The 18,145-nt window shown below is 43.6% G+C and overlaps 1 protein-coding gene and 1 non-coding gene across 2 annotated transcripts; one reads left to right on the top strand and one right to left on the bottom strand.

Moving 5' to 3' along the window:
• Positions 1-14: 14 nt before the first annotated feature.
• On the bottom strand, positions 15-13,601 carry LOC121861080 (protein charybde-like). Its single transcript, XM_042358626.1, has 4 exons — positions 12,939-13,601; positions 3,694-3,880; positions 3,164-3,322; positions 15-2,387 (listed from the first exon to the last, which is right to left on the bottom strand). Exons 1-4 carry the CDS (start codon positions 13,021-13,023, stop codon positions 2,309-2,311), a joined length of 510 nt encoding a protein of 169 aa, XP_042214560.1. The 5' UTR covers positions 13,024-13,601; the 3' UTR covers positions 15-2,308.
• Positions 13,602-16,227: 2,626 nt separating this feature from the next.
• On the top strand, positions 16,228-16,299 carry Trnaq-cug. The gene has a single exon. It is a non-coding gene; the product is annotated as a tRNA-Gln (tRNA).
• Positions 16,300-18,145: the final 1,846 nt, after the last annotated feature.

Here is an 18,145-nt window from a genome sequence, read left to right as displayed (position 1 = left end):
ATAAAACACGTGTATCATATATATAAAAAAAGAAGACATTACTTTTAATATAATCTTTATATAATAATCGTATAAAACATCTCTAAGTTACTTGTTTTTTAATAATAATTTGTATCATTATGAGGACTTAGTGTATATTTTTGTGTGTATAACAAGCTAAGCAAAAAATACATATACTTTGACAACTAACACGGAATACATTATTATCAACAATACTAAATAATTTCACAGGTGGTATAAATAACTTCTATGTCAACTCCAGCTTAGGATGTTTAAGTCTTTTCTTAAATTATCCTTCAACATTCATCATTAAAGTCTATATAAACATCCTAATATACCTTATAAACATCTAACATCACATTTGTGTATAATTATAGATACAATAACCTTTTATTATATCTCTAAACATTGAACATAAATATCTAACATCACATTGCACCTATCAAACAAACATCTAAGAATCAAATCATTTTCATTTTACCAGCATTAGTCATTATATACTTGTTATTCACCATATGTTCACCTTTATCATTCATTATACACTGTTGTTCAATATATGGTCACCTTGAGACACACCTGTATTTATGTATAATATCACTACAATGAACAAATTCCACTGAACTGTTCAATAATTTAGTTTAGGTAAATTTATCACAAAGTATTAAAACTTACAGGTAGATAAATATTTTCAGTGTCTATTCGTCTCTATACTTATAAATTATAATCGTGTTGTCATTTTCTTCTACAGTTTACCTTTTCTTCTTCATTTATTCCGTTTTCTTTAATGCTTTTACATTTCTTCTTAACTTGCTACGTTTTCTTTCATATCTATTCCATTTTCTTTTACACTTTCCCATTTTCTTCTTCAATTAATCCATTTTCCTTTAATTAACCACATACTATTATATTCACAAGTAACATAGCCTTAATAAACTCTACTAGAGAACTTGTCATCATTCTGTAGCCTCAATACAATATAAACTTACGAAAAAAACTAATTCTCTCCCACATGAGTTTTGTACATTCTTAACGTCAAAATTAAGAGGTTCATTTGGGGCAGTGTGTGAGTGTGTGTTTGTGTACGATACAGACTCTAGCTGGCAGTAAAGACATTAATCACCCTTTTAAGTCTATTTCTGTGTTCTATCAATTGTCATGGAATTTAAGACTTATTTCCCCCTATTTTTTTTTACGGAGATGAAGTATAATTGGGTATAAAATTTTAATCGATTGGGTGGAGAGGAAATATTATCGATGAAGTAGAATTAATTGAGAATATCTTAGTTAATTGCCACACTAAGATAGGTGAGGAGGTGGGGAGGTGAGGGAAGGGCTTTTTTGATATCCTTGTAGAAATGGTCGGTGTGTGTGTGTGTGTGCATGTGAAGTCTTCTCTCCATCACACCTCATCCTCCTTGATCATCTACCTACCTCCTCCTCCTTCTTCTTCTTCTTCTTCTTCTTCTTCTTCTCTTTCCTTATGTAGATCCTGGAAGCTGTAATGGCGTCTTGGTTCTCTTGGTCTCATCTCTGGAAGAACTGACTGGAAAAAGGGCGCCAGACACTGAGGATCTTGTACGAGGTGTTGGTGTGTTTGTCTGGAAGTTCTCAGGAGACGATAACTTCATCTTGTTTTTGTTGTAATTGTTGTTTGATGTTTTTGTTTTCCTGATGTTGTTTTTGTTTATTTTGAGAATCTTGATGAAAGGCGTCAGTCGTCAGCAGAGGGATAAAGTCAATGGTTGATGATACTGTAGTCAGGGCATCAGTTAGGATACGACAGTGGCTGATAATTAATTAATAGTAGTCAGGACATCATAAATCAAGGAGTGTCAGCAGATGAAAGTAGGTGTCAGTAATGTCAGCAGATGAAAGTAGGTGTCAGTATGTCAGCAGACCAGTCAGGTGAAATCAGCAGGTAAGCCAACAACGCTGACTAACACGGGGACCAAAACGTCAGCAAACCAAAATCTGGAAGCCTGGCTGACGAAAAAAATCTCTCTCACTAGATCACCGTCAGCCATAAGAACAGACGATGGTAACCACAGACAGACCCAGCCATCCATCCAGACAAAATTACGACTGGTGGATACTAAACAGACACACAGACAGATAGACAGAGCCTAACCGTCCTATCCAAATGTAACTTGACCGACCAAAACAACTCACAGACAGACAGCCCTATCAGACAGACAGACTATGACTCACAGACACTGACAGCAACATCTTTAGGAAGCTGACCAAGGGAGAGGAGTGAGCTGGTGAAGTACTGTATACACACTCTTCAAGCTTTGCTCAACAGCCCCCATCACTCTTCAGGATAAAGCTTCCGTTTCTCAAGCTTGAAGCGGGTACTGAGAAGAAGTGGGCTGGACTTACGGAGAGGCCTGTGAGAGAAGAGAGAGAGAGATAGAGAGATAAGTTGAGATAAGTTTAGGGAGGAGGTAAAATGGCGTCTGTTTTGTGTAAAGACTTGATGAGATGGGAATAATAATAATAATAATAATAATAATAATAATAATAATAATAATAATAATAATAATAATAATAATAATAAAACACACGAATGCCAACCTAACTACCCTAGATTATCTCGCCTGATGATTAAACACTCTAATGCTTAATCCCTTTCATAACTACAGTAAATGTATACGTAACCACAACTTGACCTACCACAGCTTGACCTACCACAGCTTGACCTATCACAGCATGACCTACCACAGCGTGACCTACCACAGCGTGACTACAACTTGACCTATCACAGCATGACCTACCACAGCGTGACCTACCACAGCGTGACCTACCACAGCGTGACACACAGCTTGACCTATCACAGCATGACCTACCACAGCGTGACCTACCACAGCGTGACCTACCACAGCTTGACCTATCACAGCATGACCTACCACAGCGTGACCTACCACAGCGTGACCTGCCCTCGTTACATTTATGCTGTGGTCAACCTCAGTGATAAGGCTTTAAACTGATTTGATAAGATTAAATTGCACAATGGTGACGGCGTGTGTGTGTGTGTGTGCGCGTGACCTCTCATAAAATCTTAAAATAAGTGGAAAGTCAAACGAGCTTCCTTAGTGGAGAGAGAGAGAGAGAGAGAGAGAGAGAGAGAGAGAGAGAGAGAGAGGAGAGAGAGGGGGAGACTTACTTAATTATCCTAGACATCTTGTGGTACCAGGTAGTTGTGTCAGGGGTCAAGGTCAGGTACACTTCATAGGTGTTGGGCATAGTGGGGTCAAGTACTACCCTCGTCAGCTCCTGCTCTCCCTGCTGTCCGTCGTCGTACAGCACGTGCAGGACGCCTCCCCTGGTGGTGAGAGAGAGCGAGAGTTAGTGAAAGTGAGAGAAATTGAGTGAGAGAGAGAGTATATGAACAAAACTCGTTCGAAAAGTTCAATTATTCTTTAAAATATTTCATCAATCATTCACACTTAATTAAATCCATCTGAACCCTTATATTACCCATTCGAACCATCCAGTCACTCGTTCGAACCTTCCAGTCACCCATTCGAACCTTCCAGTCACCCGTTCGAACCTTCCCAACACCCATTCAACCTTCTGATCACCCATACAAAACCTCCCCATCACCCATCCAAACCCCTTGAAACACCATGAAGAAACCATCCACTCACTCACCCACCCATTCGAACCATCCAAACCACCTCATATGAAACTTACCTCAGTCCACACGGTTCAGAGTCCGCTAACCGAAGGACCTGGGCAGTTACTTCATCGATAAGTCCATTGGGCACCATGACCTGACCACAACCAAGGGCGTCAGCTCGACTTGTCACCTCCTGAGTCAATTGTTGAACCATGCTCACTTTGGCTGCCACTTCACCCTCTACTTCAAACACCTCCAGATCTGTGGGTTTGAGAAATCAGATACGAATAGTCTCCCATCAGGTACAGGTGTAATAATCTGTGGGTAATAGCGTTTGAGAAATAGCCACTCAGATACGTATAATCTCCCATCAGGTACAGGTTTGATAGGGGAAATCAGTATGTATGTATGTATGTAGACGATGAATATAGCACCTTACAATGTTGGTTTGGTTAGACTGACCTATAAGGAGTATGTGATCCGATATTGCGAGGAAGGAAGGAATGATGGAAGGGAGGAGAAAAGGAGGGAAAGAAAGAAAGGGAAGAAGGGAGATTGTGTGTGAAATAAACAGAGAGAGAGAGAGAGAGAGAGAGAGAGAGCTGGCTCTCTCTCCTTTCCTTTCCCCATATCAAACCTTTCCTATTTCCCTCCTCCCTCACACCCCTCCCACCCTCACACTCCCTCACACCTCCCTCCCTCACACCTCCCTCCTCTCACCCTCCCTCCCTCACACCTCCCTCCCTCCACCCTCCCTCCCTCCACCCTCCCTCCCTCACACCCTCCCTCCCTCTCCACCCTCCCTCCCTCTCTCCTCCTCCCTCTCACCCCCTCCCTCCCCCTCCTCTCACCCCTCCTCCCTCCCCCTCCTCACCCCTCCCTCCCTCCACCCTCCCTCCCTCCCTCCCACCCTCCCACCCTCCCTCCTCCTCACACCCTCCCCCTCCTCTCCCTCCTCCCTCTCACCCTCCCTCCTCACTCCTCCCTCACCTCCCTCCCTCTCACCCTCCCTCCCCTCACACCCTCCCTCCCTCACACCCTCCCTCCCTCTCACCCCTCCCTCCCTCCCTTCTCCTCACACCCCTCCCTCCCTCCCCCCTCCCTCCCTCACACCCTCCTCCCTCTCCTCCTCTCACCTTCCCTCCCTCTCACCCTCCTCCTCCACCCTCCTCCCTCTCACCTCCCTCCTCTCCCTCCCTCCCTCCCTCCCTCTCACCCCTCCCTCCCTCACACCCTCCCCTCCCTCTCACCCTCCCTCCCTCACACCCTCCTCCCTCACACCCTCCCTCCCTCACACCCTCCCTCCCTCACACCCTCCCTCTCCTCACCTCCCTCCTCACCTTCCCTCCCTCTCCTCCACCTCCCTCCCACACCCTCCCTCCTCTCTCACCCTCCCTCCCTCCACCCTCCCTCCCTCCCCCCCTCCCTCCCTCACACCCTCCCTCCCCTCTCCCTCACACCTGGCTACCTCAACCACCAGACATGACGGCAGCCACGGAGAACTCTCCACAATACACAATAGGAAACACCTTTGTAGTATTTACCTTTTGTGTTCGAGGCCGTGACTTGCTAGGTAGTAGTGGTGTAGTGGTAGGTGGTGGTGGTAGTGGTAGGTGGGTGGTGAGTGGTGGTAGGTGGTGGTGAGGAGTGGTGGTAGGTGGTGGTGGTTAGTGGTGGTAGGTGGTGGTAGTGGTGGTAGGTGGTGAGTGTTGGGTAGGTGGTGTTTGGTGGTGGTGGTAGTGTTGGTGGGTGGTGTGTGGTGTGGAGTGGTGTGTGTGGTGGTAGTGGTGGTGTGTGGTGACGGTGGTGTGTGTAGTGGTGGTGTATGGTGATGGTGGTGGTGGTGTGTGGTGGTGGTGGTGGTGGTGGTTACTCATTTCCATCCCACACTTACAAATTCAGTTCACAATTATAACCGGATCTTGGTAATAATTGGCCCCTATGTGACGCCGGAAAGAAGCTCTCTCTCTCTCTGCAATACTTAACCTCCGGGTCACACCCTTTCTGGTGAACTGGTGACGAGGTCGTGACGTCACCAAGACCTTTTTTCTCTCTCTCTCCATCTATTTATCTAACTATCTCATCGTCCAAGGTTACTCCACTGTGGTCTCATAACCATTAAATCACCGCCAGCACGACATTACCAAAGCCTGGCGTTACAACATCCTTTCGCCTTCCCTCCCTCCTTCTAACCCTCCTCCCTCCTTCTAACCCCCTCCCTCTTATAACCCTCCCCTCCCTCCTTCTTACCCTCCTCCTCTCTCTCTCCCTCCTTCCAACCCTCCTCCTCCTCCTTCTAACCCTCCTCCCTCCTTCTAGCCCTCCTTCTCCCTCCGTCCAACCCTCCCCCCTCCTCCTTCTACCCTCCTCCTCCCTCCCGTAACCTTCCCTCCCCTTACACCTCAGGGGCCAGGTATACTCACTCACCTATAATTAGAGAGAGTTAGCCAGGTGTACAGTTTATTAATAGAGGCCAAGGACAACTTTTGCCCATTTCCGTTTCTCACATCCTTCTGAGAGAGAGAGAGAGAGAGAGAGAGAGAGAGAGAGAGAGAGAGAGAGAGAGAATGGAGGTAGAAGGTGGGAGGGAAGGAAGACAGGAGAATGAGGGTGAAGAGGAAGGGAAGAATGAGAGAGATAGAGGAAGGGAGAAATAGGTCGCCTGATAACGAACTAAGGGAGGGATGAGATTGGGGTAGGAGGGGGAAGGGATGTGGGGTATGTATGTCTGTATGTATGTATGTGTAAATGCTACTCGCATGTCAGGAAATGTAAGGCATGATGGCTAACACGCTAGAGGGGGGTTGAGGGGGAGGGGGTGGACTCATTATAATTATAGGTGGACGTGTGTGTGTGTGTGTGTGTTTTCTTAATTTATCAGTCTGTTTTATTATTATTATTATTGTTTCTTTAGTTAACAGTAAGTGATAATTCTTCAAGTTATTAATAACTCTCTCTCTCTCTCTCTCTCTCTCTCTCTCTCTCACTTTTATTGACATCATCATACAGTATATAAAGAAAAAATTTTCACGTGTACTTAATTTACATACTTTTGGATATTGAATAATAATAATAATAATAATAATAATAATAATAATAATAATAAACCAGTTGTAATAACATCTATTTGACTTTCAGATTAAAGTTATTAGAGCCAAGAGAGAGAGAGAGAGACTGTCGAACACATAAGGCACATTGTTCTATACTAACACAGCGAGAACTTCACCCTTAACACCATTCGCACTCTGTGACTCCTGCCTGGGTCATTGGCCTCTCTGGGGAAGGGGAAGGGGAGGTGACTGATAAACATGGTGCTAGTGCTGTACTCCTGAACTAGGGGAGGGTGATGGAGGGAGGGGGTGATGGGTGAGGGGAGGGAGATGGAGAGGGGGAGAATAGAGAGACAGAGAGAGGAGGGATGAAGAAGAATAGAGATGGAGGTATTTACAGAGGGATGTTGGAGAGGGGAGAGGAGATGGGGGGGGAGAGAGGGGAGAAGAGTGGGAAGAAGAAGGGAGTGGGGAGGCAGCTGGGTACAAGGGAACTCAGTATTATAGCCCCCAGAGTTATATATAAAGATGATTCGCCAATAATAATCTTTCTGTCCCAATTACTTGTCTGTCTTTCTGTTTGTCATATGCTGCTATTATTATTATTACTATTATTATTATTATTATTATTATTATCATCATCTAAACAAAATTATACAACCAGCAATATAATAAAAAAAATCCCAAATTACATTGTATAATTCACTATCGTAAGAACACAATAACAAAACCTGAAGATAATTACACCAATTACCTTTAATGGCAGGTGTGATATGACCTTTAATTTACCATGTTAGCTCAGGTAATTAGGTTAAGAGTCAAGCCAAATTATATTGTTTATCTTATTATTTAAAGGTTATACTATCTATGTCTGTCTGTCTGTCTGTTGTTGTGTTGTCTGTCTGTCTGTCTGTCTGTCTGTCTGTCTCACACTGACTCTTAACAATGACTGACTCTGACTATATCAACCCGAGTCAAAGGCAGCTGTGGACAAGGTAATTCAAGAGACAGTAACTCACAGGGGGGAGGATGAGTGGGGGTTAGTGGGAGGAAGGGGGAGTGGGGAAGAGAGAGGGGTAATTTGATGACTTGCGTGGGATTCACATGGCACTGAGCAAGGCACTGAACCCTGTACAGTACCACCTGTGTCCGTTATGTGAGAGAGAGTGAGAGAGAAAGAGAGAGATTGTGTGAGGGAAAGAGAGAGAGAGAGGAGAGGGAGAGAGAGAAAATTTTTCTTGATCTATCTCTATTCCCGTTTACTCTCTCTCTCTCTCTCCATTATTCAACGTCTGCCTCTCACTTTCCATTACCTCCTCAGCAATCTTCCTTCCCACACATCCACCTCTCACTCTCCCACTCCCTCCCTCCCACACTCACCCTTCACTCACACACTAACCCTCTCATTCAACTCTTCCTCTCTCCCACACACCCCCTCTCCCTCCCTCCCTCTCCCTCCTCTCTTATCTCCCACTCGTAAGATACAATATTAAAAAACTCACACACTGTCAACACATTAATCTGAGACCATAGTAACGTCAGAGATACCAACAGGTGATCACAAATTATGGTTAGGTTAGGTTAGGTTAGGTGTAGTGGTGAGAGTTTATTTGGAACCTGAGAGAGAGAGAGAGAGAGAGAGAGAAGAGAGAGAGAGAGAGAGAGGTCATTAAGCTAACTCTACTAGTTGTAAATTATCTCCACTACCGGGTCCACTCCTGAACCATCTGTCACTGTACAGGTGGCTGGAGTCATTAACCACCTGGCTTCCACCTACATACACCTGTAAAGTCGGATACACGCTCATCAGTTTTACACGAACGCTAGAGTGATTTGTTGACGTCTTGGGGGGACTACACATACATACATACATACATACATACATACATACATACATACATACATACATACATACATATATACATACATATACATACATACATACATACTGTTCATACATACATAGTCACATACACACACACACAAACACACACACATATATATATATATATATATATATATATATATATATATATATATATATATACAAGTTCACCTATGCCTCCCCTACCTGGTCTTCCTCCTAAATGCCACACAACGTAACACCTAGAAAAAGTGCAAAAGAGGGGCATGCAAGATTATTCTCTCCCTTCCTACTCCACATATCAAGAAGCGCTCAACACACTAACCCTTTCGACTCTATGACCATCACCACGACCTCATCTGCAAATCTGGTAAGAAGCTTCTACACCATCCTCGACACCGGCTCCTACTACCACCCGAGATCCCTCGCCCGAGAATTGCTGTTCGACACCACAACCGCATCCAGCCCCACGAGCTGAACTGATCGCTATAAGAACAGCCCAGTCCCAACCATTGTAAAATATCAATAACTTGTAATAAACCAGTGTATTCACTCCCGGTAAATCCTACTTTTTGCACTGTCACTATGTTGAAATACCCTGTAGTTTGAGCTTCGCCCCACCTAGTTATTATATATCTTATTTGTATCACTTATGTTACTTGTGTATTATTTGTAAACCCATTCCCCAATTATGTAACTGTATATTTTTCAGCCTTCTGGCTGTTATGCTCTTTCAATAAACCGCTAATTATTATTATTATTATTTATTATTATTGTTATTTTACATTAGAAAAGTGCAGAAGGTAAAAGGGTCTTGGAGGTTGAGGTAAGGGAGGTTAAGGGAAGGATAATGTCCCTAAGAGAGGTTAGGGGGTTAGGGGGTAGTCTGGATTAATGGGGGTAGGAGGGAGGTAGGGGAGGGATGGGAGAGGAGAGGGAGAGGGTGAGGAGAGGGAGAGGGGAGGAGGGGGGAGGGGGATGGTCAAGACTCACCCTAGACTAGTTGACTCAACGACCTTGAGAGAGTCACCCTTCAGGAACCTGCGGCCCTCTGGAAGGTGAGAGAGAGAGAGAGAGAGAGAGAGAGAGAGAGAGAGAATCCTGTCCTGCTAAAATTACTCAGCTAGTCAGTATGTCCAAATTTAACCAAAGCCACCATCAACAATCCTATCAACAAAGGGCGTAAACCACCACCAACACCAAGTCACTCAAAAAATCACCCGTATCGAAGGGGTCCACAAGGGTCATTTCTCACCTGGTGCCCGAGGGACGAAAGGGGAAGTGGGGTTACGTCTCTTGTGTTGAGGTAGGAGGAGGAGGAGGAGGAGGAGGAGGAGGTGACACGTTGGAGGAATGGTGGAGGCACGTGAGAGAGAGAGAGAGAGAGAGAGAGAGAGAGAGAGAGAGAGAGAGAGAGTAGTGGTAGTGGTGGTAGTAGTAGTAGTAAGATAGTAACAGCATGAACCACACACCTACCTCACTTGGACACCTGGTTAATTAACACTAAGCAGCAGCATCCTCAGGTGTTACGTTACGAGTTAAATTCGTCTCCTCTTTTTTTAACATTTTCTCCTCAAGCAGACCCAAGTAAACACCCCAAGAGCTTCCTGGTGCAGGCATAGTGGATCAAAGGCAAAGACTGACTAACTACATTGTGTTGATCGTTCTCAAGGTACCGGGGTTCGGATCTCATGAAGATTACCCCTCCCACCCTCCCCTCCCTCTTACTCCTCCTCCTCCTCCTCTTCCCTTGCCAGCCATCCATCTAGGTTAGGTTAGGTTAGGTTAGGGTGGTTAATCTTCATCTGGTCACGGGTTCGAATCCCTGATATTAATTAAATACTAAAACACATTTCACTGACGAAACTAATTTAAATACCTGATAATGATCTAAGTTTCTCAATTAAGAAGAAAAAACCCAATCATGATTTAGAATTTTTAGATTGCGCCCGACATGATGCGGTAGTTATTGGCACCGATAAGTGGCACTCTGAACAAGGTGCCAACTCACGCCGGGTGTCGCGTTATTCTAAGAGTTTTGACCTTGAACTATGACCTCTGAACTCTAATTACATCATTACCTCCTAGGGCTGTTGCGGTGAGTGTGTGTAATGACTTTAAACACTGTAGCTCTTGTCGTTCGGGAGTTGTGATGTGGATATAGATTTAGATTATTACATATATAGGTTTACACGGCGCAATTGTTACTACTACTAGCGCTTGTGAGACCTCACCTGGATTACGCAGTTCAGTTCTGGTCACCGTACTCTTTAATAATAATAATAATAATAATAATAATAATAATAATAAATCAATAATAATAATAAAATAAATTAATAATAATAATAAAACACGTATACTAATAAAAAAAAATAATTCCTCAATAGCGAATAAAACCAAAAGTGCTAATAAAACCAGTGCTGCCAACCCTACCAGCGAACGACACCGAGGCGCCACGTAGGTACTAATGGGGGGGGTTGCGGATGCTCAGGTGGCAACATTGATTGCAGCCAGCCCACTGAACAAACAGTGTTGCCAGTGTGTTTTGGCGGTAATTGTGTTTATGCGTTTGTTTTTGGTAAGGTGTGTGTGTTTTTGTTTGAGGTGGAAGAGAAGTGAAGTGGTGTGGATGATGTTGTTTGAAGACGAAAGGAGATGGAATTAAAGAGAAGAGAGAAGGCTTACGACCTGTTTACATTCTTGCTCTGTCTGCACTTGTGTAGTCATAAATTCATACATAAATACATACATTGATTATATGTACACGTATATCCGTTGTACACACACACACACCCTCCCACACACACACCCACACACACACACACACACCTCCCCCACACACACACACCTCTCCCCACACACACACACTCCCCCCACACACGCACACACCCCCACACACCCCACACCCCACACACACACACACTCCCCACACTCACACACACCCTTCTCTTGCGCCAACCACAACACGTGCCTCTGCCCTCCCTAAAACTGAGAGGGCCTCATTGTGGTGCCTGGGAGGGTGGGGAGGGAGGGAGAACAGAGGTAATAAGGGGGAGAAGGCCTGTAGAGGACCTTAGCACACCAGGGTCACGGTGTGTGTGTGTGTGTGTGTGTGTGTGTGTGTGTGTGTGTGTGTGTGTGTGTGTGTGTGTGTGTGTGTGTATGTGTGTGTGTGTGTGTGTGTTTGTGTGTGTGTGTGTGTGTGTGTGTGTGTGTGTGTGTGTGTGTGTGTGTGTGTGAGTGTGTGTGTGTGTGCGTTGGTAGGGAGGTGCGGGCGTCGTAGTGAATGGTTGTCCACTACCTCTTACCTCTCCACCCGGGTGAAGCTGGACAACACACCTATAACAAACTCTCTATATATATCTATAACAAATCTCTACAATATCTTTAACTATAGCAAAAATTCATCAATAAACAGCTAAGATAATATTTACTGCTCTTCTGTATACCTCCCGTGTCCGTAGGCTCAAAGGATCTTACGATAAATTAGGATAAAAGAATCTCCAATACACATCATAAGGTGGTAAGTCATTTTCGACGCCATTTTGGATGTCATCTTTGTGTGGGTTGACTCTAGTGTAGTGTTTAAGTGAAACAATTAACGTAAGATCATTTGGGAGTCTTTTTTTCTGTCGTAAGGTAAATGAACCAGTTAGTTACATTCTTACATCTGCAGTTAAGGGAAAAAAATAACTTACGATTTTTTTTGGGGGGGGGGATTCAGGAGCCTGACCCGCTATACTTGGTTAGGTTAGGTTAGCAACAACACAGGTACAACTATAATCAACAAGTACAGTGTTACAGGTTACAGTATATCAGTATTAGGTACAGGTAAAGTAAAATTAATATTATATTTACGTGTAATTTGCGGATTTTTTTCTATTGGGGGAGGGGGTAAATTGAGATCACCTGAAGATTAGACACCCCAGATTATTTAACATGATGACTAAGCAACTTTATCGTTACCTGAGGGGGTTAGGATAGGTTAGGTTGGTTAATCCTCAGGTGATTCGTAAACTGTGTATGAGAGAGAGAGAGAGAGAGAGAGAGAGAGAGAGAGAGAGAGAGAGAGAGAGAGAGAGAGAGAGAGAGAGTTATATCGGTACTTCCAGGTAAACATACACCTGCGAACTCACCTGTTGTTACCAGCAACCACGGGAACTTTAGTGTTGTCATAGTAACACCCAGACAGACAGACAGACAGGTGTATAATATCATAATTAACATGTCAGCAAACAGGTACGGGACAAAATAATGATGTAAATATATAAACAAATAATTAAGGTAACAATTAAGGACAAAAATTAAGTAAGAAAGCAAAAAAAAGAAGGAATTAATTGAAGTATGTATCAAAATGGAGTAAGGAACAACTCAAGAACTAGACAAGGACGAACCGACTACTCACCGTCCGTAGCATCGATGGAGCCTAGGACATCGTAGAGGTTCGGCCGCATCACCTGTACACGATCCATCTTCACCTGGTAGGCCATCGTGGGAATGTTTGAGATCAGGAGTGTCCTTAGGAGCCAGGTACTGTAACGTGGGGCCTTTCCTTCTCCACTTCTTTTCCTTCTTCTGGAGTTTTGGCCCGAGGATTAAGTTGTGTGGGTGTTCCTCCTTCTGCAGTAGTAGTTGGTAAGGATGGACACTCCCCCACACCAGCTCTTGGGGTCGCGGGAGGATTTTTTGGGTGTTTGTTTTTGGATTTATTGAAGGATGATGATGTGGACGAGGAAGGAGAGGAAGAGGGGAAGGAGGGAGGTGACCTTGTAGAGTCACGAAAGTTCTTCAAAAACTTTCACGTTGTTGGTAAAGGTTCATGGAAGGTCTTCATTGAGAGAGGAGGCGGAGGAGGCACAGGAACGTCCACTGAAGAAACGTTGACAAACCACTCGGCCAAGAATGTAAACAGCAGCGGCAGGAACAGGAGCAGCAAAGAGTAAACAATTCCGAGAAAGTTCAAGGGGGAGGAGGTGTCGCACCCTATCGTGACCAGAGCTCGTGGGACACTGAGCTCGCTGCAGCAGCGAGCGGCCTTGGCATAAGAGTGAGGAGGTGGGTGCGATGGGGCTGTGTGTGCGTGTGTATATATATACTGTATGTGTGTGTGTGTGTGTGTGTGTGTGTGTGTGTGTGTGAGCAGAAACTTAACTAAACTCGAGTCTCGCGGCCCCCTGGTGACTGTATGGCCCCCTCACCCACCCACCGCCCCCCAGCACCACCCCTCCCCTCCCTCCTCAGTCACCTGTATGTTGCTGACCGGTGATAAGAGACTATGTGAAGGTCTCTCTCTCATTGTTTCTCTCTCTCTCTCTCTCTCGCTCTCTTTCTCTCACGTCAATCACCTGCTGCCCTGACTCTCACCTGTTGTCATGGCACCTCTCTCTCTCTCTCTCTGTTACATGACACTGATGTGACACCTTCTCCTTGAAATGCAACTGCCTTTTTCTTCAACCATGTTGGGCATGAAAGCTTGACATGACATCTTCTCAACCCTCAGAAAAATGACACATTATCCTCTCCCCATCCTTAGAATGACATGAGGACGTGACACACTCCTGACATATGGCACCCTGACATGACTTCCTCTGGCCTAGGCGCTGGTCGTATCCGTCATAACACTCCCATAATAAGGCGAGCACTGGTAGGACAACACCACATCCTTTCTCTCGTTGTCTCAAGAATATGGACTGAAAAAAATGTCTCTGTTCGTTCGTCCGTCATCCGTCCGTCCGTCATCCGTCCGTCCGTCAGGGCGTTATTACCACGATAACTCGAAGGAAAAAAAGACATTAAACCAAACTCAGTGTTGTGTTCTTACATCACAACAAGATCTCAGATGATGTCGATGATGACGATGTGTTTTGTGCCAATATGGCGTCATAATGACACTAAGACTATAACCTGGACACATAAGAGACACAGCTAAGAAATATTCCTCACTACATCTCCTCAAATAATGATCTTGATCTCTCTGAAAATCTTCCTCATATTTCTCGTGACATTTGACAAGTTTATTGAAGTTATCCTTTATATAGAAAACGGAATGAGGATCTGATTAAATACGAGTTACTGATTAATTACAACACTCAAAATAATTAATTACCTTTTATTTTAAACACCAGTAATATCATCCACTTAATCCTATTCACAGTCGAACAAAAAAAAGTGTCTAAAAAATTTTAAACAACAGTTAGGAAAATTTTTCTGAGACACCCTGTAGTTGTGTTACTGTTGACACCAGTACAGTACGTTAGACACACCTCTTAACACACAGGGCCACGAAACAGCATGGTGCCAACTGTAAACCTGTAAACTAACCCTTTAAACAATGCCCAGGGAGGAGAACGTGGCACCCATGGTTAAACAGGGCCAGTTTGTGCCACTAACTTAACGTGAGTAAATAACTGGAATCACAAAACAACTTACGATTTTTTTTTTACACTTTTAACTTAAGACGTGAGAGAGATCCTCCTTACCTACCTGAGTCACAGAACTTACGACACAAAAGTGGATTCTCAAAGTAACGGAGACAGAATATTTATTATATCTATTTACGCAAGAATAATGATAATGATATAATAATTATGATAAGATAAACCAACATGACCAATAACACAAACAAACACACACACACACACACACACACACACACACACACACACACACACACACTAGTAAATGAAACTCCTTTTTCCTGAGAGGAGAGGAGAGACATAGAGAGAGAAGAAGAGAGAGATAAGGAGAGGAGAGAGAACAGAAAACTAAAAGAGAAGACAGAAGAAAAGAGAAGAGGAGAGACAATAAGAGAGAGAAGAGGAGAAAGAAGAGAAAAGAGAGAGAGAAGAGAAAAAAGAGATAGAGAAGAGAATAAAGAGAAGATCAAACAGTTTGCCCCAAGAGAACTGTACAAGCAAAGAGTAGTGTGACTGGAGGACGGTACAGTTACATGACTGACTGACTGTGTGCCGGTTCACAGTTACACAAGCGGCTGTGTTTATCACCAAGGTCATTGGGTAACTTGTCTATTCAGCTGGGTGTGTGTCTGTATCTTTATCTGTGTCTGTGTATGTGCGTCTGTGTGTGTGTCTTTATCTGTGTGTGTGTGTCTGTGTCTGTGTGTGTGTCTGTGTGTGTGTGTGTGTGTGAATCTACCTCTGTGGAAGTCTATGTCTGTTTGTCTGTGAAAGTCACCCCAATACACATTAGATTCACACAGTGCCAGACAGTGCCAGACAGTGCCAATGCAATACATCCCCACAAAAATAATAATCAAGACCTCAACTCCAGACAGATAGAGAGTGCCACACGGGTGACCATAATCAGAGGGTGCCATCAACACATGCTTGAGCAGGACAGTGCCAGTAGAGTGCCAGTAGAGATAGTGACCTAGATAGTGCCAAGGGTAATATCAGTGGGACCCCCAAAGACCTCGGTGGGTGAGAGACGCTGTAAACAATGTGACAGGAAAATGAGGAGAAAAAATAGTTGTTGGGGGGGGGGTGTGATAGATAGATAGAGAGATAGATAGAGGGATAGATAGATGGATAGATAGATAGATAGATAGATGGATAGATAGATAGATAGAGAGAGAGAAGATAGATAGATAGATCACTTTACACATCCATCTACCAATCCCCCACGGTGTAATAACTGATCTATCTATCCATCAATCCATCTATCAACCTAACCAGGGTCCCATGGTGTAATGGTTAGCACTTTGGACTCTGAATCCAACAATCCGAGTTCGAGTCTCGGTGGGACCTGGTGATGTTTTGGCCCTTCACCTGAGTGTTACCTCACTTGCCTTTACCTCACCTAATTTACCTTTACCTCACCTGTCTTAACTCCACTTAATTAACCTAACCTAACTGAATTTAAACTAACTAACCTAATACACCTTCACCTATCGTAACCTAGCCTAAATTAACCTAACCTAACTAACCTAATACACCTTCACCTATCCTAACCTAGCCTAAATTAACCTAACCTAACTGAACTTAATCTTATCTAACGTAAGCTAACTAACCAACATAACCTAACCTAACCAACCTAATCTAACCTAACCAACCTAATCTAACCTAACCTAAACCGATCGTGAGCCTAATGATCTAACATAATTTAACTTAACTAAACCTAACCTAAACAAACATAACCGGTAATCTATTTTAACCATATTCAACCACAACTTTTTTATTTAACCGGTAATCTATTAAAACCACATTCAACCACAATTATTTTATTTAACCGGTTATTATTACAGTGTGGGATGGATCCGAAAGTACTCTGAGACTCGATCTTCACGAAACCTGGTCCTGATACTTGTTGTGATACTCGATGATCCTACCTGAAACTGATCCGAATCCGTTCAAGGGATATAGAATACCATGTGAAAGAGATCCGAATTTGTTCTGAAATTGGATGGTATCAATTGAATCAGGTTCGGGGTCCGTTCTGAGGCTTCATGTTATCTAATGAAATTGGTTCAAATTCGTCTCGGTATCTTGTTAATATTTTATGAAACGAACCCTAAATCATGAACCCAGATGAGGTATTATGAACCAGTTTCGAACCCATTTGAACCCCAACGATGTATTTGAAGTAGGTTCGAACGTATATTAAGGTGTGACGATATATGAAGTAGTTTGAATCACGTTCGAAAATCTGTAATGAATCCTGATCATCAGATTCTTGTGGCGGTTCACTTGAAAGAAATGAATAAACGAAGCAAGTTTCAAAGCCGACAAGAATCACTGTTCGGATCTCATTTGCTTCAGAGAGAGAGAGAGAGAGAGAGAGAGAGAGAGAGAGAGAGAGAGAGAGAGAGAGAGAGAGAGAGAGGAAACTTACGAATTTTCATGTCAGGATTCGACAGCGTCAGAGGCTTGTAATTTAAGTGTTTACAAAATATGTGTGTGTGTGTGTGTGTGTGTATCTTGGCAACCAAGCGTGACGACCTTGGCTTGCATATTTGTGTCACAGCTACAGTTCATTTCATTAAATACAGATACAGTTACAAGTACAAGGACGGGTACAGTTTCAAGTACAGATACAGGTACATCTATACAGTCACAGGTACAGCCACAAATACAGGTACAGTTACAATCACAGGTACACAGGTAAAGGTAAAATTTAAATTGCAGATAAAAGAATAGAACTCAATGCTCCCGAGATGAGATGATGTATACGTGTATGTGACATGTTTTGCGCCTCTTGTTGACATCATCTGTGTGATAGTTCAAGGTCTTTCGTGACGTCATAGCTGCCACACGTTGTTAGGTGAGGTAAGACGTGTTATTGTGGGTATAATATATGTATACTAAATACTTAATCCATGTTCAAGATAGAAAAAATGATAAGTTTGGTTAAGTTAAGTTTGGGTAGGTTAGGTTAGGTTAGGTTAAGTTTGGGTAGGTTAGGTGGGTAGGTTTAGGTTAAGTTGGGTTAAATTAGGGTTGGGTCAAAATAATATAGTTCCCAAAATAATTCCTTACCCTCATCTCTCTCTCTCTCTCCCCTTCTTACTTCTTACCACCCACCCCTCACTCCTTACCACTCTCCCCTCACTCCTCACCTCTCACCCCTCACCTCACCCTCACTCCTCACCACCTC

This window comes from Homarus americanus, unplaced genomic scaffold, assembly GCF_018991925.1.
Source record: "Homarus americanus isolate GMGI-L3 unplaced genomic scaffold, GMGI_Hamer_2.0 scaffold52806, whole genome shotgun sequence".
In the NCBI taxonomy this organism is placed as follows: Eukaryota; Metazoa; Arthropoda; class Malacostraca; order Decapoda; family Nephropidae; genus Homarus; species Homarus americanus.
This window is presented reverse-complemented; position numbering and strand designations above follow the sequence as displayed.